This window comes from Lipomyces chichibuensis (assembly GCF_038497645.1).
Source record: "Lipomyces chichibuensis strain CBS 12929 unplaced genomic scaffold V1513scaffold_26, whole genome shotgun sequence".
Taxonomy (NCBI): domain Eukaryota; kingdom Fungi; phylum Ascomycota; class Lipomycetes; order Lipomycetales; family Lipomycetaceae; genus Lipomyces; species Lipomyces chichibuensis.
In genome coordinates this window covers 107,794-133,123 of record NW_027117478.1, presented here as the reverse complement: position 1 = coordinate 133,123, position 25,330 = coordinate 107,794, and the positions used below count along the sequence as shown (strand labels likewise).

The following is a 25,330-nucleotide window of genomic DNA, read 5'->3' as shown; positions in this document are numbered from 1 at the left end:
GCAGCTTTTGCTTGAATGTCCTTGCCCTAGTCGTCCTAGCCGCAATATGGCAGGATTGCCGCATTTAGCCTAGAGAATTCCAGACATGGCTAGTGGTTGCCTTCTTCAGACGACGTGGGAAAGGGTTGACAAATACAATGAAGCCAACCATTCTATACAAAGAACGACTTGTAATGTGTTCCAGCTTTGAATGCCAAATGTCTTCATATGTGTGTCTGGCACCGTGCGTTGTTAAGGGCGCGCTAATTTGAGATTGCGGGTACAAGTTCACCGAGTCTTTTACCAGGCGAAACTTGATTCGCCAGACTACGGCGGAGTCTGCGGTGAAGCACAAATACAACCCTGCAATGGTTTGTGATTATTCTTCGATGTAACTGGCAGCAGCACTCGGAGTTCATATCTATTGAGTATGACATAACTGTTATAATTTCAGATATGCATTAGTCATGAGTTATCTTAATGCTGCGCAACATTGTCTTTCGCCGTAAACACAGCATGGACGTAACATCAAACCATCTAACTTTTACCACCTCGTCATCGGCCATCTTACACTGCCAATGCCGCCAACCCACTCTTCACCTCATCACTCACAACTCCGACCTGGGCAATCACTTCATGTCCGGATTTGCTAATGGTCTCACCGACAAACTTTTTCACGTCCGTAACGTCACCTGCAGGATCATGTCCCTTACACACCACGGCATTCAACTTCACGAACGATGCGCCAAACGCTAAATCTTCTTCCGCCTCAGGTAGCTCTTCACCTCCTTCGAACGCATCAACCAAACTATTCGATTGCAACGTCTGTAGAAGGACTCGAGCCCCTGCTTCCCATCTGGAACTGTACTTTTGCAAGAAAACAGATGACTCGAAAAGTATCTTCGTAAGTCCGACTATAGCGAGCTTCTTATCGAGTGGGGCATGCAGTTTCGGAGTGGCCGCTAATACGAAATGCATAAATATGTCGCCAAACAACGCGTGGGGTGTGATATCAAAGAGCTCCGTCGCAAAATTCGGTCCCAGAAGTTTATCGACTGCTGCTGGTGCTGAGGCGAGGAAATAAATCAGATGAGTCACGCGTAAGATCAGCTTTTCTGTACGCGACTTCTCGAGTCGAACTAAAATAATATTTGCGATCGGACCGGCATACTGCGAAATCTGAACTTTGGGAATGTAGTACAATATACTCTCCAGCAGATCCAAGCCAAGGTGATCATTAGCACGTGACGATAGCAGCTTCTGAAATACACCGAGCAATGCCTCTAAGAGATTCATAGTCCCAAAAATCGTGGGAGCCTTTGCTAGTATAGATTGCAACAGCCGTGTGAGGGCCGGAACATTACCTCTGGCATCCCAGAGTGACACCGATAGAATTGGCTGAATTAACTGTGTATAACCATCAGGCAGTGTTGCCTGTGGCGACACGTCCAGCATCTGCGACAGAAGCTGGAAAACATATGGCACAAACTCTGTAACGTCCTGTCCCAGAATATTGAGGTAGACGGGGAATAAAGTAGAATCGAACTGTCCTGGCTTAACTGGGGAGGCGAACCTGATAACGATTGCCACAGACTCGAACGTGTAATGTGAGAATTTCGGATTAGAAGGATTTTTACTTGTTTCCATCACTATACCGGCAAGACGGTGAATCAAAAAATCTGAAAATGGAACGATCGAATCCTTGCTAGTCATAAGCACCCGCATTACGCACTTCATCAAAAACTCGTTTTCAGCCAATTTCTCAGGGGTCTTTCCTTTCTCTATTAATCCAAAGAGATTGATGAGTAGCTCCTGGGCGACTGGTCCAACGTCGTCCTTGTCAAATAACAGATGAGAAGATGATGGTTGGCGAATCGACAAAATGCGCTCAATTGTAATTGCCGCGTACGTATAGACAACGTATTCCGGAGCCAAAAACATGCTGGACAGCACAGGGAATGCTTCAAGCAGCTGCTGCTTCGTCAACTGATTTCTGAACGTATGAATAAACTTGATCGCATCCACCTTTAAAATGGGATGTGTACTAGGCTCAACAAGGTCTGGTGCGATATTTTGTGAGAAGAAACCAACGACGTCAAGTAGCATGTTTGTAGCTGAGACTCCCGACGCAGTTATGGTGCCTTTGACAGCGACCGATGAGAAGAGGTAGACAGCTGTGTCCTTAAGTTGCCAGTTGGCGCTTCTGTCGGCGCTATATTGCTGCAAATATCGTTGCACATATGACATGACGACATCAGTCACTAAACCTTCAAATCGCTCTTTCAATTCCCGCAAAAAATCTGTCGCCGCCCGTCGTCTCGTGTCGCTATCGGAACCCTCCAAGTCGCGCCGCGTGTATTCAATTGGATCGTCTTCGAACAACTCCTCGTCACTTGCTGGACTTGCTATCAGTATATACTTTCATAACATGAGACGTTGACACATACTTCGAAGCGACATATTTGGCAATACAACCTTCTCCACTATTTGCTGCAAGATATCGCTTGAACTAAACACCTGAGCTCGTTCTGGTGACTTGGTGACAGTCGTCAAAAACGATAGTGCTCGACTAATTAAAAGGTCGTACTTCGGCTCGAGGCCAGTAGTCGTCAACAGAGTCCACGTGGTGTCAACAAAACTTGGTAAGAGGGCAGCGAACACGTCCTCGTATCGCTGGGAGTATAATTGAATTAATTCACAGATAGATGCTTTTACCTGTTCCAATGGACCGGTTTCATTGTCATCCTGGAACGCATTAGTAACTACAACGACACACTGAAAGCATTTACCTTACGTCGGTCTCAATAATTGGATTGCTGTACTGCAAGTACTTATGAACAAGTCCCATCAACAAGTCAATATGATCCTCAAAAAACTCTGGAATATCTTGACAGTTCAGATCAAAATAAATCTTAATAATAAGTAACAGTGACTGGAACAGTGGTTCCAACACAGCTTTGTTATTTTGGTTCTCCGTGATGAGCTCATCAGTGCGCTGGAACAGTGTCATAAATGGCAGGCAGAATTTGTCCAATACAAGTTTAATTTCCATGAAAAGTGCATCTGAACGGAACAACGGGCGCCAGCGCTTGAAGATCGAGTGGGCCACTTGCAATACACCATTGTTGACTGCAAGATCAGTTGGACTTAGTCGGGAGACAAGATCCTATTTCAATCAGCACAAATCATTAAATAGTAATATGACTGATATTTACATCGACTAGATTCTGCCAACGATCCGGGAAGTCGGAATCAGCCATAATACTAATCGCCTCACCCAATTGGACTTGAATGGCTGGCGGTTGGGTGATCATCAACCCAACGATCTCATTCTTGACTGCGTTCACGTCGGGCCCCGGAATCAGATAGTTTCCTTCTTCATCTGTCCATTTCCTCCGAATGAAGTTTTTGAAGAACAATGCTCCGGCAAGGCGAGTCGTATGCGAAAAGTCAGTCGAAGCCACGATCTGCAATAGCAAGATCGAAAATCCCTGCTGCGCTTCAGCAGCTCGTAACGACTGTTCCGCTAGATACCGTCAATGTCAGTCATCATCCTTTACTTCCACTTCGATTTCATTTATAATCAGACAATGGCACATACATTGCTTTGCGATCGCTGGATTCAAAGACGATTGCAATAACGCAGCAACATTTTGCAGATTTTGTGCGGGCTCCATCGTCAGGTTAAATGAAGCACCCAAAATTTGCCTAAGCCAAAAATATTGTCGAGTTAGTGATGTGGAATGAAATCTCAGGTCTATGTGGCTCAATTGTTTGCACGGCAATGGCCATCGATATTTTTTCACATTCGCGTTCTGTTTGTTTACTAGAGCGAAGCCCGAACCGCGAAATTGGGACTCGACCGGGATCATGTACCCTAAACACGCGAATGGTCTCTCTCGGCTCCAGCATTCTATAACAATCTACAAATATATCTGCAGAGGTGATGAATTTTATGATGAATGTTATTACAGCTATTGAACAGAATATAATGGAGACTAACACGTAGACATGATAAATACGTACATACAAAATATTTTTATACTAAATACACTGCACCACCTCATATCTACTGTGGCGGATCCGCCATGAACTTTCTAGCTTCGTCTCTATCCGCGGTCTGCAACTTCATCATCGTCTCCGCGACCGACTCCGACTGACTCTCAATCTGCAACCCCAAACCGATCTTGCAAGCGCTTTTAACGTGATCCAGCTCGCTTGAAATAGTCATCTTCACGGTTGGTGCTACGAATCTGTCGACGGCAAAGCCTAGCTTACCGGTAGAGTCAATCTGCGCTCGGATGGTCGACTGATCTGGGAAGTCGACCTTAACGCCGGCGATGGTTGTGCCTGACGGAGTTGGTGGCTCGCCAGCCATAAGCGCAGCCATGTTAGACATGCCTGTTAAGTCAAGCTGCGTGGAAACAGCAGCTTGGACCTTGTCAGTCAACTTTTGAGTGAATCCCAAGGTCGCCATTCCCTGAGCAGTAAGGATTCCAGAACCAATATATGTATCAGTAGCGTATCGCGCACCAAGCTCAAATCCGGCTGATGCAGGATATTCTGCCTGCTGTCGCTGCCAGGTGCCACCGAGTCCAAGGGTAAGTCTCTTCGTTATGCTCTGTGAGAAGTTTAAGCCCAAAATGCCAGAAAATTTTGAGTCAAGGAAAGATGGATTCATGGTTCGAAGATTGAGGAAGAAGTCGGGACCAGCAACATCGGTCTCGAGTACGACCTGTGCGCCTTTGTCAGAAGCGTGCGCTTGGAATCGTGATATAATACTGTCTGAAATGCGGGTGGCGCCGTGTGCGTTCACATTCAATTCGTTATCTAAGCCACCCCGTAGGAAGTGTCTGTCTGTTCCCCATATGGTAGTAAAGTTGTAGTTGCTGTCTCGTCCATTCCCAACCGCAAAACTTTGCATCACGTTGAACATAGGCTTGACATTTAGCGTTTGGTTAATATCTGCGCGAAGACCTTGAGACATGTAAAGCGTCGGCAGAACCTCCTTCTCGACCTCCTTTGTAAAGTCTTCAAACTTAATTGGAGTAGTGAGCCCGCTGGCAGCGCGCCTCGCTGCGAGCCTGTCGTAAAACGAGAGGACATGCGAAATTCCCGGAGTAGTGCGGATTTTGTCGGTTGCGCTCGACGGAAGAGCATTAGAAAGATTGCCCAAGCCTAACTTTATCAGACTGTTCTGAATCTGCTCTGTTCTCAATTCTTCCGGAGTCTCCATTTTGAATGTTGACGTTCGTTAATGCGTTCCGATTTGGCGTGTGACTTGCGGATTGAATTCGTCGGAATTTTGCGATCACTGAGCCCGTATTAGACCTACTCAGTAACAAATATATACCAGTCTAAACTCAATAGACCTGTGCAGTCGCAGACTCAAACGTTTGCTAAGAATCAGTTCAAGATTACGACTGGCGTCGTGTTGATCAATTCATTTCCAAACGTGAAAATTATTTCTGAGGTCTGGAGAAACAGAACCCTTGCCCAAAGTCATATGGCTTGGCACGTGACTTTTACAATCAAATTTAGGCGCAGTCCCGAGTATCCATAATTGCCAGATACAAGTCGCAAATGTGCTATATACCATACCAAATTACATGCCATATCAATAACACAAAACTCCATCGATCGACAAGAATTACTTTAAATCTATTAATCTAATAAATTTATTTATAGCTCGAGCGTGCCTAGAGCAGCGTAGAAGTCGTGCATACGCTCGCCCACACCAGCAGGCAGCACATGCACCGGATTGAGAGGGCCAACAACGTTCTGTTCGTCAATTATAACTATATCTGGAGATTCTAGTTCAGAAGTCCACATAAATGACCATTCACCAGCCTTGGAGTCGCGCATTTTGGGCCTGAAAGAATATCTATGTTGCACCTCCGAGAGGCCTGACAGGACGTAGCACGAGTGATAGAAGTCCGAAGATCTATTCTGATTAGCAATGTCTGTGAAGTTGTGTAATATTATAGGATGTGGATATCCATACTTTCCAGGCTTATCACGCAGACCACCTCTGGGGCTCTGGCAGCAAAACAGAATATATTTCTGCAAATCAGCCTTGCTCCACAGCACGTCCTTGGATGTAATCCAGGCCAACGCGCCTTCTAGAATCGACCAGCATCCGCCGACCCACCAGCTGTAACAGCCGTCCACAAGCTTGTTTGTACGGCCCGAAAAACCTCCTTCAGGCTGATATTGCCGCGCCGAAAGCCAATGGACGAAACTGTCGACGTCAAGATATTTTGGGATCATTTCAACTGGGTTACCGAGGATACAGAGTGCAGCAAGGCCACAGAACGCGTAGCCTCCGTGAGCTTCATTGCCAGGTGCTCCTCCAATACCGCCTTCATAGGTTTGACATCGAGAGATCCATTCTGCTGTGCCTTCCATGAGTTCGGGCGTGATGATATTCAGTAATGCCGCAGATGCCAAAGCGCAGTATACCGCTCTATCACATGTTAGAATAATAAATTGCGGGAAATATGTCAGCCCCTTACCGGACGTCCTCCTCTCCACCGACATGCATACTGAATCCACCATCGGGTAGTTTGACCGACATCAGCCACTTGTATAACCGTTCCCTATCTATCTGCGACCAAAGCTGCTCGTCCCGCGATATAGCCAATGTATTCAAAGATGCGTATGTCGCAGCAAGGTGCGCTGTTTGGCCGTTTCCACCGCCGAATGCCCCTTCTAATTCATTCAAACAAGCCATAATTGAGGGTCCGATCCGGGACAATATATCGTTTGTTTGATTGTCTGGGTCAAGTATCTCTAATGCATGCAGCGGCCAATACATAAGCCATGGCTTCGAAGCGTCCAGACCTGTATAATTTGGTGGGAGTTGGAATGACATAGGAATTCTCAAGAAGTCAGCATGAAGTTGATGTTGCAGAACTGCAAGCTGCCCGTCCAGAATCAACCCCGCGCACATCCTCGCGACATCGTCCTGCGTCGTGGACGACTCTGTAATAAGAGAGTCGACTACAGGCAGCTCTTCATTGTGCACTGTATTTAGCTCCGTTGTCATTACGGCTGCCATTCGTATATTCGGGTTGGTGGTAAGTGATTTTCGCGTTCTTGGATTCTTTTTCGCGGACGGCGCAGTATCCAGGGAAGTCGTCGAGCCTGAGGACACAGAAGAGTCGCTGGATCGTGAGCCCGCGCGAGGACGGAATACTGCTCGGGGCACCCGTGCTCGTGAATGCATGATCGTTGCATATGATCACGCCTTTATGTAGTTCGCACAAGTCTGGGAACAGCAGGTGGGTACGTGAATCGTGAGAACAATACCGTTGGGACGAGAGGCTTAATATTGTGTGGGGAAAGGACTTGTCGCCGACGAATTGACAACCTTCTGCTTGTAGGTTCCATCATTACCAGGAGTCTATACGGGATGCAGTAAAGGAGGACCTTCTGTTTTGGAGTCGAAGTTACAGAAATTCCAGGCTTGCCGGTATTATATTTAACGATTTTGTAAAGTGACTGAAAATAGTTATTCGCATGTTAAACCTGCAATACTTCCAAACCAACGATAATCATAACTACGAAATATCTTACAACCAAAAAAAAGCAGAGTAAGCAAAACAACCCTATTCAATCCATGTATAGAACTCCGAATTGCTAAACTTATTCCTTACCCCCTCTATATCCAGCTATTTGCTACATTAAAGGTCATGTAATCCTTCATTTATATAACATTAATCACTCTTCAAGTCATTCTCTCTTGCCCGCTCCATTGCGGCACTAGCCGCCTTCTCGATGGCAGTGTTGGTCCTCTCTTTCAGATTTCTGATTTGCCGCAACCGATACTGCCAATTGGACAAGTATTCATCATCCGGTAGTGCGTGCCAGACAATAGCAAATATATCAGCGTTAAATGCGAGGTTACGCACAAATAATGGCAACGACTTCTTTCCTACCATCTTTAGATGTGATGCCGGTGACGAGAAGACTGCAGAGGCATCCACCGACGGTTGAACCAACACTCTGACTTTGTAGAAGTCAAATGGCGATTCCGCCGGATCCCCAAGTAACGATGACGCCACTGATAACGAGCTTGGCGAAAACGTGGAGGCTTCTTTAGTATGAGGTGAAATGACAATATTGATGAAGTTAAACTGAGAGCGAATGGTATCGAAATTAAAGGGCTTACCGGATTCGTTCCAGTAGATATTGACGTAATTATTTCCAATATGCCTTTTCTTGTTCGATAAACTCTCATCATCGTACATCAGCTCGCCACTCTGTGGACTCCAATCTGACGAGAGCCGTCGACTAGGCATCAGGGTCGTGCAATGGAATATTGCCTGGGTGATCTTGTCTGACCAAGCATACGCGAATTCCCCGTCGATGTCATGTTCTGTATCAAGACCGCCCGTATATACCTGTTTGTTTCCACGCAGTCTGATCAACATTCCCATGCCATCCAAAAAATCCAAGTACGCCTTTGAGCCAACTGAGTTGGACAGGATTTCACGTTCGGATGTCTGGTTCAAACCGATATATATGATACCGATCTTGTGGAACTCAACGACAGGCGTACGATCGAACATGCTGATTGCACGCACTATAGCTGGATCGGATGGATTCGGGATCAGTGTCGGCGCAAGCACAGACTGGAACTCCGGCGCTGCAACAAGCTCAGTGAAAAAGTAGTCTGGGAGAAATGCAAGTTGATCATTGGCAGAGATAGGATCCTCTGTAGGTTCTGAATCCACACACGGCCGCTCCGTAGTTGACGACAATGATGCTCCACCTGACAGTAACAACTCTGGATCCGCCCATCCCGGAAGCATGCGGCTGTCTGGAAATATGTTGAAGGAGGTTGTTCCGGTTGGTCGTCGCACCACTACTTGTGAAATTCCCGTCTTCACAAATGTCTCGATCGACACAATGCTGATGCCATGAATCCATATATTTCCCACGACTTCGTTCCGTGGTCGGTCACGTCCAAGTCCGGAAAACACCGTGTGCATCTTCAGCTCGATGTCAGAGTACGTGAAGCGTGATATCAAGTCAACTGATGCCCAGCTTCGCTCATCATTTGGAGTCATAGCTCCGGAGAATCCTGGCCCACTCTGCGCAGTTGGACCACTTCCACCCGAATGCGCAGAAGTCGATGACGTGCGATTTCCATTTGCCAGTAGCAATCCGCGAATGATGAACGGCGCCAAATCTCGACGATCAGCCATTCTCATTGTCAAATACCACGAAGACACAACGCTGTACGCCAAAGCAATCAAATATTGGGACAAAACCTTATTCGAATTTGAGGACGTCGCTGACGATGACGAAGACAAATCGTTTGCGTGCTCCATATATTTGAACGACATCGCAAACACTCGCTTAAAATCATCCTGCGTGAAATTTGACGTCAAAGATGGAATCCGTGCCATAGCGGTCAGCAATTCGAGAATGTGCACGCTCAATCCAGAGTTGGTGATCTTTGTCTGGAAATTCGTGAATATCTGTGACAAAAACTTCTTAATTGAAAGCGGAAACTCGTAACTGCACACCAGCAGACAATGCACGCAAGACGCCGCGATCCGCTCCCATGACATTAGCCCGACCAATACCGCTTTGACAATATTGTCTTGATCCATCTTTGAATAGAAGCTCTGGTAGCCAATAATTGATGACATGGTCCGCACCAGGACCACCTGCACATCCGCCTTGGCAACACCCTTTGCGATATTCAGTGGAGGTAGTTGTCCGGTAAGTTTATCGCAAATCATTGATCTGAGCCACTGAATCTCTGTTCGTGATGCCATAAACAATTGGAGATTGGAGAGTTGTGGCCCTAGATGAGAGACAATGAAGGAGTATATTTCCCAATCCGTACCATCCTTGATCTGCTGGACGATAATCGCGAGCCATGTTGACATGTTCAAACTCGCAATGCCGCGTTTTCGATTTACGTAATACTCCTCGATGATCTGATCACCTTCGGAACAGTACTTTTCTTCCAACTGCGTTTTTGTGTCGTTTCCACACACTGTAACGTAGAAACTCGCACGTCCTGGGAGAGGCGTTCCCAATATCGTGTCGGGTTCAGGATACTTCCAAACGGCAGTATTCAGCGCCTCTGGCGTCATGTTTGGAACAAAGCGTCCCACAGTGTCGGCGAGTCCATCCACATCCGTTGGATGGATAAGAACTAGTCTCGAAGCTTTGTTAACGCGGATTCTAAAGAGAAGACGATATACAGTGATAATCGTCTCCGGATCCCAGTCTGAAGGTCGACTAGAAATCTCAAGAAGCTCCTTGTAAATGATAGCCGACTTCTCGCCACTCCTTTCCAGACCATGTATGAACATTATGACAAATGCTCGAGCGATGATCCGTGATGATGTAGCCTCCTTACTTTCCTTTTCTCCCTGGCTTTCTTCGCGGTCACGATTCAACTGCACTGCAGTCTGTGACAATGGTACCGATGCAGATGATGCTGGCCTCAATTGCGAATGCGACGCTTCCGACGTCGTCGGTCGTGATGTTGGCCTTATTACTGTCGTAACTGCTGTAGGCGGAGTCATCGACAACGTAGACAATTTAATTTCCATATCGTCGCCATCGATAACCGACCGCCGATTCAACTTGCTGGAATATGACATAGTCTGATTCTGTGCACGCATACATTCACGAAATGTTTTCACCAGCCTTTTGAATCCATCGATCCCAATCAACGACGCTACGCCAACTCCAAAATCGATGACTTGGGCCAGTATGTTCATATCGGATTCTATACGGATACTCTGGAATATTTTCTCCAGGAATTCATCAGCCGTGCCTTCGTCGCAAACTTCTTTTGAGATCCAATATACGGTCTTCATGTGCTGGATGACCTTGGCTCGAAGCGAGGATGGACGAGATTGGTTTCGGTAAAATGCATCCAAAAGCACCTCTGAATTTTCTCGCCATCCGCTCGACGATGGAAAGCAAAGATACTCATGCTCGTAGTACTCGACGACAATATTTGCAATATCTTCGTCAATGTGTGGACTAACGTCCAGGAAAAATTGAATGAGGGCTTCAGGAGGCCCATTAAATGATCCACACTGATACGACACTCTCAGTCTTTCAAGTATTTTGAGAAGTAGATGTGTGATTGAATAGGCCGGCTGTTTGCCGTCCTCCCAGGCCGTCATCTCAACTCCCGGAGTTGGCAACACAGCGTGTTTGGCAGCCTGTGCGATGACAACAAGTGGCGAATCAGGAGATTTATAGTCCTCGTATGTTATCAATGAGTATGTTTCGTTGTTCAGCATCAGCGCTTTCATACTGCTGCAAACGGCGAGATCAATCTGGATATTGTCGCGTATTGTCATCACAGTGTTATAAGATCGCATAACCGAATTAACTGTCAAATTATACGTCTTGGTCTGGCCGGGCTCATTTTCAAGGAGTTTCTGCAAAAACACAATCGCACCTTTCATAGCGCTTCGACCTCGGACATTTTCCGGCTCCCGAAGAATGTTGTACAATGCCACGATCGTATTGTTGGCTAGGTGACTGTTTACAAGGTGCAATATAGCGTCCCAACATGAATTGAATAGCTCCGGAACGACCGAACTAGCACCGCATAACGTCTCTATACTCTGTTCCAGCATTGATAACGGCAAATTTCCGTAGACAGTGAGGGTATTAATCATAACAATACCTTCGATAATATCACTTTTGTTGGATGTGCGACGGCAAATATTGAGGATATCCTTTAGTAGCGATATAATATCTTTCTCGTCAAATGCATAGAAGTTGAACTTGAGAATATTGATAATATATGCGCATAAGTTATGCAAATTCTCCTCGCTCGGAAGTGGTTTGCTTTCGCTATCACCATCCATATTCTGGCCTGCAGGTTTCGCCACAGATCTCGCCAGTGTGGCATCCCTGAAGATAACACGTAACCATGTTGATAAAATCAGCACCATCGGACTCTCTGATGGACCAAGCACCGGTAACTCGCGACCATCCTTGGTAAGCGCCTTAAATGCTTTCAGTTGCGTATCAAAGTCCTCACCGAGAGGATATTCCACCAGTGTACGGTAATACACTAGTCTATTGACGGATGCAGAGTCTTCATCTGCATCGTAGACGACGCAGGCGTTCAATAAATTTAAACCCGCCCGCCTAACATCCAACGGGTTAGTTGGCAAGAGCATATCCTGCGCTGTATACCAAATCTCGACGATGCTTTTCGATATAGCTGTCCGACTAATCGCATCAGCAATCAGATCTGCAGCTGCAATTCGATCTTCATTAGCTGAACTTCTGCCAATTCGAGCAAGCATGACATCCATATCGAGACCGGAAACATTTGTAGTTCGTACATCTCCTAGCTGAGACTCGAGAGTGGATGGTGCAGTTGGGCTACTTGTACTTGCGGTGTACGAGCTCTTAAGCCCCTTTGTGAGAGTCCTAAAAACATTGCCGAATCGATTTGTATTGCTGGCACCAGTGCTAGATGTTTTCGACATATCCGTTTGCCACGCGCTGTTCGACATGACGGTAACTCAACAGAGCTGCATATCTTAATTAGACCCGAAGTCTTCAATCGAACTGTCAACGTAGATAAAATAAATCTCACCTGAACCGAAGCTGCAGCGCCTTGTGTACTGGAAGACGACCAAGCACTTGTGCGTCACGAACGTACTCAAATTCGCAAGCCCAATTAAACACTCTGCCCACGTTAGATTCCTCAAATCCGTGACTTATTCATAGCGCGCACCTTAGCCAATCAGAAGCACGCCTAGTTCTGTATATATGTCGTTAAACAAAGATCACACGTCCAAACTCAATCCATCGCAATAAAAAACATTCTAGAAACTTACCAAACCCAGCGCAAACAGTTAGTTTAAACTGTTTTCACAGCTTCCTCAAGTTATCAGGTAACTTTAGTCCTGAGTTACTGTGCAACTCATCTGGCTCATGCCGAAGTTGCGGAGGCTCCACTAAAACTTTCAATCGAAATGGTTTAACTAATCTGGTGACATTACTGGCTGAATTGATCTACATGTCACCCAAGAATACCTTGGTGATAGTGCGGCTCAGAAGTTGCGTCATGGGAGTCGATATAAAGTTTCAGGCAACCGCCTCATTTCAACAATTCCCAACAAAGAAAACTCTCGAGGGTTCTGTTTGGACTCTCTGCTAGAACGAATCAGCGTGGGACCATCAGATCACAAGTGTCGCTTATCGCTATCTGCTCAGTGCTCGGGCGTGTGCATATGTACTGCGACAGGGCCCTGTTAACCAGCTCAAACATACGCCAGAACCAGCCTCATAACATGTTACAACAGTTTATGGACTTTCACTTGTGTCAGAGATTTAAACCTCACAAATTAAGATTAAGATATATCTCTATGGTGGGGCCGTCCGCCACATCCTTGCTCACATGAGCAATTTTTCTTTCTAGAACGATTTTCGACTCCGCACGGACATTTGGTAGGAATTCGAGATCTCGTTTCACTTACAAGTCCTGGAGCCGCATTCAAGTCTATGGGGCTTAAAGCTGGCCGTCAATTCTTCGGCTGAAATGGTCCACTCAGTTCAAATACCGCCTGTAATCACCGCACTCAACATTCTTTTCAGCAACAGGTTAAAGAAATCTATTCCGTTGCTATGTGTCACGAAATTATTACCATCTCTCCATGCTGCGGTCGACAGCGATGCATCTCCACACTGCCCTGCGCGAGCTATCCGATCTGTCGTGCAATTGAATTAATGCCCAATGCTGATCCATTACGAAGTCGACGATCGAGAAGGCTACGATTCGATATTCAGCAAAGAGAGGCATCTTGCTCACTTGATCGGTCTCTTAAAAGCGTCCTGCTTGCGACGTATGATGACGATAAAGAGAATTTTTGGCTAGACTATTGTGACGATGGTAGCGAGCTTGGCAACGAAGTACCAGCAGCTACGCAATTGAAGTGGCCCAAAAAGATAGATCCGACGCACGATCGCGCACTCGCTATTGAAGTTGGACGAAGGAAGCCGAAAGTCTTGGCTCTTCTAGGTGTCGAACCTTCTAGTACTACTCCGTGCGAGGCAAGCCGGACAAAGAGTCCAATCAAGCGACCATGGGAATCGATGAAGCAGACTCGGAATGCTCTGAGCGTTGTATTTGATGTTGAGGCAAATGGTACTAGCGCGAACGTGGCGCTGAATTTGGGCAAGCCGAGACTAATGAGATTAAATGAGATCTAACTTACAATAACCGACAGGGCAGTAAATATTGTTGTGCATATATACCGTGTATGGGCTGCATAATTGGATTGGATTTTGATGGAGATTTTATAGAGGTATTTGACGATAGAAAGTAACGTTTGTGATTTTGTGTATGAATGGACACGTTTTCCTCATCCACACTTAAGAGGCATGATAACCGCAACCATTCGTGGACTACATAGAAAGTGCATTTACATAATAACTCAGATGACCGATCTGCAATCCATTGCTGCAATTGATTACAATCTTTGGGAGGTTCAGAGAGAGTAAACCTACCCCTTCTTAGACCATTCTTGGACCACGGTTGGCTAGGCTAGGCTTTGCCATCGAGAGAATCTATAATTGTACCTTGTCACCGCCACAGAATCATACATTAGCCAAGACGAGCCACTCACGCAATACATTGATTTAGACTGCACACAACGAGCAGCTCTATTCGTGACAAGACCCCGATGGCCACTTCTCGGAAGTTTGCCCGGTGGATTTGTAAGAACTGAGAGCAAGTAAGGATTGGCATGTTGCCAATGATGTTCATGGGAGGTAATAGCGACTGAACTACCAGCGAGGATGAATGTCGTTGTATTGCAATTCGATCTCCATCTGATATCAGCATGGCGGACGACAACGGTTCCCAGTTGTACAGCTGCGTTTCTCCTTCGGGCGGCCGATGAGTTTCTTCGCATCTTCTGCATGCACAATCTCTAATGCTGGTCTGAATGTGCTGTGGACGATTTCACAGTCTCGCTTGGCTTCAGCCAAACGTGCTAATACTCATTTTTTTATGTTACGCTGTTCTTGACCTGTATCTCTTTTTTTGTCTACTACTAGCAGTAAAAAGTGTCCCAGAAGATGATGTTAATGCAGGTTTAATAGCACGATTGCTTTCGTCAACTGCCTGACGTGGCCCCATCGCAGATTCATAAATTTCTGGCTTCGCATGCCCACCTAGTCACCGGCCCACTCCTGGTCAAGAAATATCTAACAGCATGCATGGAAGGTATTGTCCACGTTTCAATGCCCGGTGCATACTGTTATGAGGGGTTCTGTCATCGACTCGGACTTCAGCATCTTTAGCTACTTTGGAAATCAGGGTGAAACGAATAATGACCTTCTGCTAGAACAATAATATTTCATAGGACGTAATTTTGTTGGCAAAATTAAATAATAGAGTATATTGCTTATTTCTGAGTTTCAAAATCTGTTTCTCTTGCTCTTGCTTGAGGAAATGCAGACTTCGAGGCGGCCCATATCGTGGGCTGAAACCAAATATTCGATCGGGCAGCTATGTTGCTGACAACACCACTCCCTTATTACAAGCAATCTTATGGACGAGTAAGAGATACGTTCGATATTATCAGGAAATTCTAAGCAGCCGTCTGGATGATGTAATATAATGTGATATGGTTATATACAATTCCGACATATTAACTCCGAAGTCGGAGTCTGGCGACTCGCAAACACTTGAGAAAGGTGTATCACCTGTGTCTCCAAAGCGAAGACACACCAGGTTTGCCAGCATCTTCCGGAGAAACCGCAGTAAGGTATGTATGAATAGCTTACTGCGCGTGAAAACACTCTGTGCATGAAAACTAATAGCAAAGAGCAGACTGGGAGGCACCAATCACTTACTCACAGCAACAGGAACACCTCTGTCGAGGACGCTAACACCGCAGGTACGACTGCCGGAATTTCTTGGAAAATTGTGAATAACAATGACTAGAAATCGCGTCTCGGGTCGGATCAAGCTCCAAATGGAAGAAACTAATTATCGGAAATCTCTTGTCCAACTCGACATTCGAGGATGCCATCCACAGTGTCACGGAGTCTGGTAAATACCTGTTGCGTGGCACCATTGAGGATGATCAGGGCATTATTGCCAGGGATCCCAGAGCGACGAAGAGGCGTTGGCGTTCTCAGCGCACGTTGCGTACAATATTTTCTAAACAGGACGAAAATGCAATTCGAAAAGAAATGCCGTTTCCTATTTCATCGAGAATGCTTGCCACTGGACCCCATATGCAGGTTTGCCCTGCTGAAGACGGGAGTATTGATACCGTCTCTATGCGTGCGATTCACGAAGGCGGGAAATTACAGCACGTTGTGCGGCCCACCATATCATCTGCAGATACTTATCAGCCGTGCTTTTCTGTCTCTGGTCTCTTACACCAGGAGAATGAGAAACACAAAATGACAATGGATATCGTACAAGTCAAGATCACGAAAGGTTTACATCCTTTATCACAACAGGTAGAAGACTTGATTGGCACTATCCAATCTAACAAAAGTATGAAAATGGATTATCCAGTCTGCGACGAGGGAGAGTCATCAGATCCCCCAGTTGTTGAGACGATTAAGCGCTATCCAATTAATGATGCTGTCGACTGGGAGTATAACACTGAGCATCAGCCAGCGCAAATCTTAGATTATGTAGAACCGATGGATCAAGAGAAGTTTTCGGATAAGACAAGGGACAGTAAAGTGTCATCTATTGAAACTGTCTATGAGAAGCCACTGCAATCCGCTGAGGCGATGGTTTGCGAATGCGAACAGTACTCTTTTGCGACGGAACCGTCGCGGATTACGTCTACGACGGATGAGGTTACGCATAGTTACATTGAGGATACATTGGATGCTATCAACGCATATCTGCGATCTGACGAGCATGCTATTGACCCAGCTCTCTCTGAACTTGATTCTGTTGTTGAGGAAGGATCCGTCAATGTGAGTAATCAGACTAGCAGGGGAAAGGTTCAGGATACGTTTGATATATCCGATGTCTCTGATACAGCTTCGGCGGAGTCGTCCGGCATGTTTCAGAATGAGGCTAATGAATCTGTCGTCCGAATTATGACCACTTTTGTGCATTACATGCTATCAGGATCAGAAGATCGGCGTTCCACAAATGTTCAAGGCTCATTTGGGTCGTCAATCGTTGTTGATAACACAAATATTGACCTATTTCATCGCAGCCTCATGACAACGGGTCATAATGTCGATGTGCCGGAAAAGTACGAGCCGCTGGTTCAGAATATATTGAAACAGTCATGGGGCTATATATCACCCTATCTTCCTGGCGTTATGCCCAGGATCTGTTCACCAAGCTCATGGCAGTGTGACCACGGAGTAAGCCAACTCCAGTCGGAGAACATTTATGACTCAGCCAAATGCCGCTCCACGAAGCACATAGAACCGGGAGCATTTGCAGCACCTGGCAGTAACATGATTAAGGGTCTGACGTCGACGTTTATCCCACTGAGATCACAGGCGGTTAATGCTAATGGGGACATACACTGGGATTCAATAAAATCACGGTCACCAATGCCTGTCGATACCTGTCATGATGACGTGCTTTGATTATAACATATTTTGGGATAAAAAACGAGAGACTAATATATGTCCCCTATGAGAAGTGCCATTTCCGAATCTTTGGAACAGCAATGATAGACTTTGGACTAGGATATTGAGCACAATGAATGGATTAGTGTTATAGTACGATTAATAGTAAATAATAATACAGTAGCTGTATTCCTTAGAGCGGGCTATAGGGTTGACTACCGTGGCAGTGCTTACTAGAGTTTTCACACGGACGATCGTTATCACCGAAGGTGACGCCCAGGCAAGATTCAATAGCTGGGGACTAATGATTTTTTTCCTAAAGGAGCAGAGGAGTTATGTCATAACTCCTTAAATAGCAAGAGAAAATGTTTTCCGTATTCAACAAACCTTTCTAAACTATTGAGCTACTAACAGCCATTTTTTTCACATCACTGCGCATTCCCGCCTTTCACGACCATCCCTATTAGCTAAATACAGGCGACAATCATGAGACAGATATCTCCCGTTTCTACCAGATCATTAAGATATCTTCGTTCATTGCCGCTCCGGCGCACGTTTACAACCCGTTCAGCCTTATTCAGCTCTAGCACTAACGACGGCCAATTCACAACTCTTGGGGATGCGTCCGATGCAGAACGCGACCAATTTTTTAAGTATACGTGGGGCACATGGCTTAAAAACGATGAGGCAGAAAAAGCCAAGCGGTACACGCCATTTGCGATCGGCGGGATTAACGAAATCATTCGAAGATTGCGAGACCAGTCTTCCAAAGTTCAGCCTTCACATGTGGTATCACTAGCTAGCTTGAGCGAGGGAAAAAACAACAGAATATACCTCGCCGAGTTAGATGACGGGTCTGAATATATCCTGCGAATCCCATATCCCTTAGACTGGTCGAGAGATGCTCGAAAGGCTCGTATACAGTCTGAAGTCGCGACAATGGATTTCTTGAGGAAAAAGTGGGGAATGCTGATTCCCGAAGTTATTTCGTGGTGTCCGACTGCTGATAACCCTCTCGAGCGAGAGTACATTCTAATGGAATTTATCTCGCCGAAATATCAAAGTAAAAATTATGAGAATCTGATGCAAAGCTGGGATCCTATGGGTTCAACCGTGCTGCAACGTGCGACAGTACTGAAAGTGATTGTGTCATTAATGGACAAAATCCTTGCGACGAGATTTAGTGCGTTTGGTAGCCTGTACTTCACTGAGGATGTCTCTTCTGGCTTGCAGAACAAGTTGCCTTATGAAGGAGAGGAGGATAAGGAGTTGATCGATCGGTGGAGAATTGGACCCACTGTTGAAAAAAAGTTCTGGCAGCCTGGCGTTCACGAAGCAGATGTCATCGATCGCGGTCCATGTATGCTGCAGTTTTTAATAACGTAAACCAATTGTAGTCTGGTTCTAACATGAATTTTAGGGTACACACCTTATGACTATCTATTAGCTACGGCGACTGCACACATCACCGCCTATACCAATCTCCTAAAGGATCCTACGATTGTCTCGTCTGAGCTCGGCTCATATTTGCCTACATGGATCGACACATACCGACAATATGCCAAGCTTACTCCTGCTCTCATTCCGTCAGATGTTCAACCAGATTCTGATATCCTTTCGCCGCGCCTACATCACCCTGATTTAAACCCCATGAATGTCTTGGTAGACCGGTCTGGCAATGATCCAAATGAGCCATTTGCATCGGCATACCTCCTTGACTGGGAAGGCTCTGCGATTAAGCCCTTTTTGTTTCATGGAGCTCCTGACTTTATACACTACAGAGGGTACAAGATTTACAAGAAGGAGGAGATTGAAGACTATGACTCGCTACCACCCGAGCAGAAGGCACAGATCGACTACATGATTGCCGCGACTTCAAATCAATTTTCGTTCGAATTTATGATCAAGCACTCATTCCCGACACTAATTAACGCATACTCTCCTCGTGCTAAATTGGTAACGGAACCCTACAATGTCGCTATGACAACAGATTACGACTATCATCCACTCGAAATTACCGATTTGCGCGAGGCCTTAATTAAGAGTAAGCACTGGTCGGCGGTGACCGACAATATGCTAGTCTCTCCGGTAAATTTCACGGAGGAGGAGATTGAAAAGCAAGCCAAGGACGCTGAGACATGGGAGCTGATGTTGTCTAGCCTTCCGTTTTATTCCACTAAGGGTTGGCTCCCTCAAGACATGTTTGAGAAATATGTGAAGGAGGGAAAATTGGTGAAGAACGACAAGGGAGATTATATCCTCAGTTCGTAGGACTATTGTAGATATATTCTAAAAGTATAATAAATCAAATTCTTTCATTTAAGCGTCTTGCCGTGCATACATTACGAGAACTAGTCGACCGAAGCACTGACTGAACATCGGAAACATGAACCTCCAAATTCCCCGATATAGGTCATGGTGCTATGTGCCCATCTCGTCGACGGCAGTTTGGTGCTTCACAATGACACTTCTGATGCATCATGGCAAATCTATTCTTGCTGAATGACGCTGAATTAGCTAATTTGCTTTCTATACTACAATCAAAGGTCAGTACTTTGCATGAATATCTCGAGACACACAAAATGGTGCAGCAGCGTATTTCATTAGTAAAGTTCATTTCTTCATTGTCCAGCGATTCGCTCTATAGGCATTGTCGTCAATGCCTTATAATAAATAGTATTGCTGTCATTCTCGACACAGTGGACTCGGTCGTAGTCGCTTGCCTTAATCTGGCGAAGCCTAAGAGTTACGACACCCGGCAGCAACGGACGTCCAATCGACGGTATGGAATCTTTGACCCGCATGCGCTTTTATTATAATACTGTCTTGCCGCCAATACATTCTATGCTCGAATACTATCTTCCCACAATCTATCGACTGCGACTTACCCAAAGTAATCGCGCGTCCACCCCATGTCTCCGTACATAACGCCTCAGTCGCGTTAGCAGGCATGCTATTACAGCACCAGCTAAATATCTGACTCTATCAAGCCGATTTGTACCATACCATCCTGCTTTCATTTATTGCCAATCGGCATCATGACGACGTCTTACAAGATTTGACGTCGACAAAAAACTGCCATCAATGTGGTCATTGGGTGACAGGTAGCTCCGCTTCCGGTTTAATTATTACGCGCAAGAAAAAAAATATAATACATTTACCACGTCTCTTCGAAATATCTTCCAATCTTGTCCATTTCAGCAACAGCATTGCCGCCATCGCTTCCAATCACTGTCTCTATAGCGTCTTCTATGGCACTCCGGACTGCTCGTGGCATCTTCCCTTTACTTCCACATACCCACACGTATCCCCCTTCATGCACCAATAACCGGCCCACTTCTCTTGCTACGTCGTCACGTTTGAGCGCCTGCTGAACATATCTTGTTGAATTTCCATCACGAGAAAAGCATGCCACAACTGTACATTTCGGACCCGACAACGTCATGATACCATTCTCGTCAATTTCCTCCTGTGATGCTGTCGCAGCCTTCCATTCATTCTCATAGTAGAAGTCTGCAATTCGCGATCGGTTACCGAACACTAGCATCGAAGGCGTATCCACGCCTCGGTTAAACCTTTCAATTAAAAGAGCACGCAACGGCGCCACACCAGTGCCAGGACCGATCAAAACAACGGGCTTGTCCATAGGCGGCGGCTTTGACTGTGGTTCGACAATCCCGTAGAGGAACTTATCTCCTGGTTTTAGAGTCGAAACGTATTTTGTACAAACACCATGCCGAATTCTTCGTAAAATCGTCTTATACTTCACGATCGTGATCAGAAGTTCAATCTGTCCATTACTCCATCCGGCAATGGAGAACTGGCGCGGGCGTAGTCTACCAAAAACTTCAAGAATGTATGCAACGGGTATTTTAACTGATTCAAATTCCAAAAGACACTCTAAGGCTGACCGGCGGGGACGATCAGCGTAATCATAGCGATCCTGTGTATTTTCTTCGTTCGTAGCATCCGCAAACTCTTTGAGCTTTTCCGCTTGCTGCTCATTATCTCGTGAGAAGTAGCTCAATGTCTCAAAAAACGTTGCGCGCGGTACAGCATTCAAGTCGAGATGATATGTCAGCAAAGATCGGAGAGTTAGTGGATTTGTTGTTGCCCACTTCTGCACAGCAGTTGGGACAGATATCAGATCATCGGCTACATGATCCCAATTCTGAGATGATATGAGTGCCGACACGGCTTCAGGATCATTTTGCGCATATATCAGCACCGTAGCCCCGGGGATCACATGTTGAGATTCCGTATGATTCTCGTCAGACGCAAATATGAATTGTCGCGTGTCTTGAAAATGCGTAGGAGGAGTAATGCGATCATTCACTGTAACAGTGCCGAGCCGTGTCGTTGGCGTAACCCGAGATTGCAACAAAGTGCCGGGCGACTCCTTTGTTTTTGATGGTGCAAGTATTCTGACTTCAAATTCTGGTGGTAGCAATATATCGTCTGGTATCCGCTCTAGACCGTTCGTGAGAGGGTATAGATCTAGTAAAGAAGACAAAAGTATTGGCTCCCAGGTTGCATAACCGCCCTCTATACCTCCACTCGCTGAGTCATCTCCTTCACCCCTTGTGCAAAGCTCTTGTCCACCGAGTTGTAATATCCGCTTATGCACCTTTTTTGCCGCCCAATTAAACCTAGCATACGCCGTGTCTCCTAAACCGAAACTGGTAAACAAGAGCCCAGCACACGTTTCTGAAGTGAGCTTGCGTCGCAGTAATATCTTCCAAAGGCGACGGGCATGTCGCGGAATCTCTCCATTCCCGGTTGTTGCACACAACAATACGACAATCGGACGATGTTCGTCGTGACCGCCAGCAAACAACACCGTCACTACTCGCTCAACATCTTCGGCGTCGAGAACAAGAGCCTGGAAATGAAGTCGTAGTAATTGCTTGCGAAGATGGTCAGCTAGTGACTGCGCTGTGCCAGTCTCTGAGAAGTAAACTATTGCCACTGGAGGCCCATGTTGGCCAGTCATGTCAGCCAATAGCTGACAGATACTCTGTGGAGGCGCGTAACTTCTAAGTCCTGCGACTAAATCTAAATCTATTGCTTATGTAGGGGAACAAAGGTTTTCGTAGTTATTTCGTGACATGGCAATATCCTGACTTGTAAATTGGCAAATTGCTTATTGGGGTTGATGGGTTACCCGGACTATATTTAACATTCATTCATTTCACCTAACCCTCCAGTTCGTGAAACCGTATGTCGATGTGCGCACAATAGTCGCAATAGTAAACTCTACTACCCACCATAGACAATTTGCTAGAACTCTTATCGTGGTGGTCGTTAAAGTCTTAAAAGACAAAGTTAGCAGGTTTTGTTCCAGTTATTTAGGTTTTTGGGCAGTAGAAGGAAATTGACTCGTAGAGTAATAACGGGACCATAACCCTTGCCGCAAAATGTCATGCGGTTTATCCTGGACTTCAGATCATCCAATACAACTGCCAGCGATATCAGCATCAACTGGCTAAGTAGTGTCAGTATTGGTGTATAAAGATCATACAAGTACATGTCTATACCAATCTTAAGAACCAGCAGAGCTCGGGTCCGTACCTCCGCACTGTCAGGTGCAGGTGCAAGGTTCATGGAAATCAATTCCACTGCTGCACAGTCGCACGATACAGCAGACGCATCTACTGCAAATCTTGCGTCCAAGTTACCTGAGAAGTTCCCTCCTTTAACTCCAGAAGCAAGAAAATTCTTGTCACGTCTTATACGGGTTGATCAAGCCGGAGAATTAGGTGCGGATCTTATATATGCCGGCCAGCATTTCGTGTTCAACCGTAGTATGCCTGCGGTCGCGCCTTTGATCCAGCATATGTGGGATCAGGAGATCCATCACCACAAAGTATTTGACGACCTACAGAATAAGCATCGCGTAAGACCATCCCTGTTCAGTCCGGTATGGAAAATTGCCGCATACGGGCTTGGTGTGGGGACTGCATTGATGGGAAAGGAAGCCGCCATGGCATGTACACTTGCAGTTGAAACGGTTATAGGTGGACATTACAATAATCAATTAAGGGATTTAGTACGAATATTGGATGAAGAGGTTCGGACTTCAAAAAATGGACAGGCTAGCGAAGAACTCAGAGCGCTTGCGACCACAGTGAGCGAGTTTAGAGATGACGAATTAGAGCACTTGGACACAGCGGTTGAGAATGATGCAGAGAAGGCGAGGCCATACATGCTCCTAACTGAAACAATTAAAAACGGATGTCGGGTAGCAGTGTGGATTGCAGAGAGGTTTTAAATGTATGAATGTGAAATTATTATGTACTATACTAAGATTCTCTCCATACGCACAATTAAGCTGCCCTGTCCATAATATCGACCTTGGGGCCTCCATTGTCCTCCCCTCCCCAATGACCACGAACTTTTTCCTCTCGAACACGGTCATACCAATACAGACCTAGAGTTTCAGAGTCAGATTCTGCTAGTGTGTCGACGATATCTCCCCGAAGCCTCATGATTCTATATCCCATTCGTTCGCGTCTAGTCAATAGCACCTCCATGACTCCTGGCAAGCTGACTAGCACCTTCTTGCCATGATAGGATTCTGCCAATGCTTTCCCCACTCGCAGCAATTCCGGGACTGGAAGCTTCACCAAATTTGGAGTGTCTAGCCGTAACAAGTCAAGTGCCTCCTTAGAGTGGCACCAGTTAATTAAAATATCTACAAGCGACGCAGTGCTGACTGGAAAGTTCCGTATGAGCTGAGGATTCACAGTCGCGATGTACTTGCCAGGAATTAAGGCAAGCATGGTGCGGTCGATTTCGTCTCGCAGCGTCAAATTCTTAACAATTCCTAGACTGCTGTCAACTTCGCTGAAAACATCCTCTCGCGACCTGCTCAAACGTCCCAAAGTCCGCGATGCTGCTGAGCGTTCTAAATTGGTAGCCGACGATGATATGCAGGTATTTGCTATCTCCAGATAAGTGGGTTTGGTAATAAAAAAAATTGTCGGTGGTAGATATAGATCAAGCAGCGATTCATAAAATTGGATTGTCATGAGCTCTGCTAGAATGTCATCTTGCGTAATGGTGTAGTTGAGTAGATCCGCTGGAATATCATCGACTCCAGTTGTGCTATGTCGTAAGATCGTAAGCGTCAGCTCCTGAACACGCGATATTATCGTCGCAGAATTTGTGCCTGCTTCTCTGATTTCCAACACAGATCTAATGACAGCGTGCCGGACCGCAAAGTAATTTGTGAGGAATTGATCAATGATGTTTTCCACCCTTGTGATTACTCCCTCCGGCTGATTCTCTATGGTTATCATGCCAACAATTTTTTGCACTATCTCAAGGCCCTTCTGTTCTCCATCAGAGAAGTCGTAGAAAGAAAGAAATCCAATCGCAGCTTTCTTGACCTTGCTGTTCGTGTCCGCCTTCGCTGTCTCCAACAATGTCTCCGCATCTCCGATCGTTCTTTTAATCTCCTCCCACGTGGACGCACCAGAGGCAATAATCGGTTCAACAACCTCATCAACCAATGAGGCAATTATCTCGTTTGCTAGAATCTGGTACGCTAGCACTTGTAGTATTCCCGGCCATATCGTAGACAAGACCCCTGGTTTCGGTACGACAGTAGTTCGGATTGCATTAACATGCACCTGAAGAGCCTCAGGAGTAGGAGGCGAAGTCGAAGTACTCGATAGCAAATATATCGCCAGTTTCTCATATGGATCTGACATTACGTACTGGAGTCGTCGTTAGAGATGTGAAGTCAGCTGCATATAGTAACCGACTA

The 25,330-nt window shown here is 45.9% G+C and overlaps 9 protein-coding genes across 9 annotated transcripts; 3 read left to right on the top strand and 6 right to left on the bottom strand.

Annotated features, from left to right (window-relative positions):
* Nucleotides 1-546: 546 nt before the first annotated feature.
* V1513DRAFT_459534 (Cse1-domain-containing protein) lies at nucleotides 547-3,656 on the bottom strand (the record flags this gene model as incomplete). The annotated part of the gene is made up of 5 exons (XM_066899772.1): nucleotides 547-2,375; nucleotides 2,427-2,724; nucleotides 2,774-3,145; nucleotides 3,195-3,505; nucleotides 3,581-3,656. 5 exons carry the CDS (start codon nucleotides 3,654-3,656, stop codon nucleotides 547-549), a joined length of 2,886 nt encoding a protein of 961 aa, XP_066752469.1.
* Nucleotides 3,657-4,048: 392 nt separating this feature from the next.
* Nucleotides 4,049-5,215, bottom strand: V1513DRAFT_382026 (eukaryotic porin-domain-containing protein; the record flags this gene model as incomplete). The annotated part of the gene is made up of 1 exon (XM_066895090.1): nucleotides 4,049-5,215. The coding sequence occupies one exon, from the start codon at nucleotides 5,213-5,215 to the stop codon at nucleotides 4,049-4,051; it is 1,167 nt and encodes a 388-aa protein (XP_066752468.1).
* A 446-nt stretch (nucleotides 5,216-5,661) lies between these two features.
* V1513DRAFT_459532 (terpenoid cyclases/protein prenyltransferase alpha-alpha toroid) lies at nucleotides 5,662-7,027 on the bottom strand (the record flags this gene model as incomplete). Its single annotated transcript, XM_066899771.1, has 3 exons — nucleotides 5,662-5,923; nucleotides 5,984-6,445; nucleotides 6,495-7,027. 3 exons carry the CDS (start codon nucleotides 7,025-7,027, stop codon nucleotides 5,662-5,664), a joined length of 1,257 nt encoding a protein of 418 aa, XP_066752467.1.
* Nucleotides 7,028-7,363: 336 nt separating this feature from the next.
* V1513DRAFT_448380 (uncharacterized protein) lies at nucleotides 7,364-12,953 on the bottom strand. The gene is made up of 4 exons (XM_066898529.1): nucleotides 12,828-12,953; nucleotides 12,725-12,751; nucleotides 12,584-12,676; nucleotides 7,364-12,518 (listed from the first exon to the last, which is right to left on the bottom strand). The coding sequence occupies exon 4, from the start codon at nucleotides 12,498-12,500 to the stop codon at nucleotides 7,698-7,700; it is 4,803 nt and encodes a 1,600-aa protein (XP_066752466.1). The 5' UTR covers nucleotides 12,501-12,518; nucleotides 12,584-12,676; nucleotides 12,725-12,751; nucleotides 12,828-12,953; the 3' UTR covers nucleotides 7,364-7,697.
* A 2,502-nt stretch (nucleotides 12,954-15,455) lies between these two features.
* Nucleotides 15,456-17,577, top strand: V1513DRAFT_381929 (uncharacterized protein; the record flags this gene model as incomplete). The annotated part of the gene is made up of 5 exons (XM_066895086.1): nucleotides 15,456-15,555; nucleotides 15,582-15,597; nucleotides 15,660-15,764; nucleotides 15,820-15,896; nucleotides 15,944-17,577. Coding segments are annotated over 5 exons (1,932 nt in total), but the record flags the coding sequence as incomplete, so codon positions are not given.
* A 239-nt stretch (nucleotides 17,578-17,816) lies between these two features.
* Nucleotides 17,817-19,882, top strand: V1513DRAFT_402473 (kinase-like domain-containing protein). The gene is made up of 2 exons (XM_066895529.1): nucleotides 17,817-18,919; nucleotides 18,980-19,882. Exons 1-2 carry the CDS (start codon nucleotides 18,046-18,048, stop codon nucleotides 19,828-19,830), a joined length of 1,725 nt encoding a protein of 574 aa, XP_066752464.1. The 5' UTR covers nucleotides 17,817-18,045; the 3' UTR covers nucleotides 19,831-19,882.
* Nucleotides 19,883-20,577: 695 nt separating this feature from the next.
* On the bottom strand, nucleotides 20,578-22,695 carry V1513DRAFT_144169 (uncharacterized protein). The gene has a single exon (XM_066894221.1). It carries the CDS (start codon nucleotides 22,550-22,552, stop codon nucleotides 20,717-20,719), a length of 1,836 nt encoding a protein of 611 aa, XP_066752463.1. The 5' UTR covers nucleotides 22,553-22,695; the 3' UTR covers nucleotides 20,578-20,716.
* Nucleotides 22,696-22,944: 249 nt separating this feature from the next.
* Nucleotides 22,945-23,921, top strand: V1513DRAFT_448370 (ubiquinone biosynthesis protein COQ7-domain-containing protein). Its single transcript, XM_066898528.1, has one exon. The coding sequence runs from the start codon at nucleotides 23,087-23,089 to the stop codon at nucleotides 23,828-23,830; it is 744 nt and encodes a 247-aa protein (XP_066752462.1). The 5' UTR covers nucleotides 22,945-23,086; the 3' UTR covers nucleotides 23,831-23,921.
* V1513DRAFT_448369 (uncharacterized protein) lies at nucleotides 23,841-25,308 on the bottom strand. The gene has a single exon (XM_066898527.1). It carries the CDS (start codon nucleotides 25,272-25,274, stop codon nucleotides 23,886-23,888), a length of 1,389 nt encoding a protein of 462 aa, XP_066752461.1. The 5' UTR covers nucleotides 25,275-25,308; the 3' UTR covers nucleotides 23,841-23,885.
* Between the last annotated feature and the right edge of the window lie 22 nt (nucleotides 25,309-25,330).

Excerpts from the sequence above, each read along its gene's own strand:
- V1513DRAFT_402473 (XM_066895529.1), top strand. The coding sequence starts at position 18,046 with ATGAGACAGATATCTCCCGTTTCTACCAGATCATTAAGATATCTTCGT. Across the intron at positions 18,920-18,979 it reads TGTCATCGATCGCGGTCCAT|GGTACACACCTTATGACTAT; the intron begins GTATGCTGCAGT and ends CATGAATTTTAG.
- V1513DRAFT_448370 (XM_066898528.1), top strand. The coding sequence starts at position 23,087 with ATGTCTATACCAATCTTAAGAACCAGCAGAGCTCGGGTCCGTACCTCC.
- V1513DRAFT_144169 (XM_066894221.1), bottom strand. The coding sequence starts at position 22,552 with ATGACTGGCCAACATGGGCCTCCAGTGGCAATAGTTTACTTCTCAGAG.
- V1513DRAFT_448380 (XM_066898529.1), bottom strand. The coding sequence starts at position 12,500 with ATGTCGAACAGCGCGTGGCAAACGGATATGTCGAAAACATCTAGCACT.
- V1513DRAFT_448369 (XM_066898527.1), bottom strand. The coding sequence starts at position 25,274 with ATGTCAGATCCATATGAGAAACTGGCGATATATTTGCTATCGAGTACT.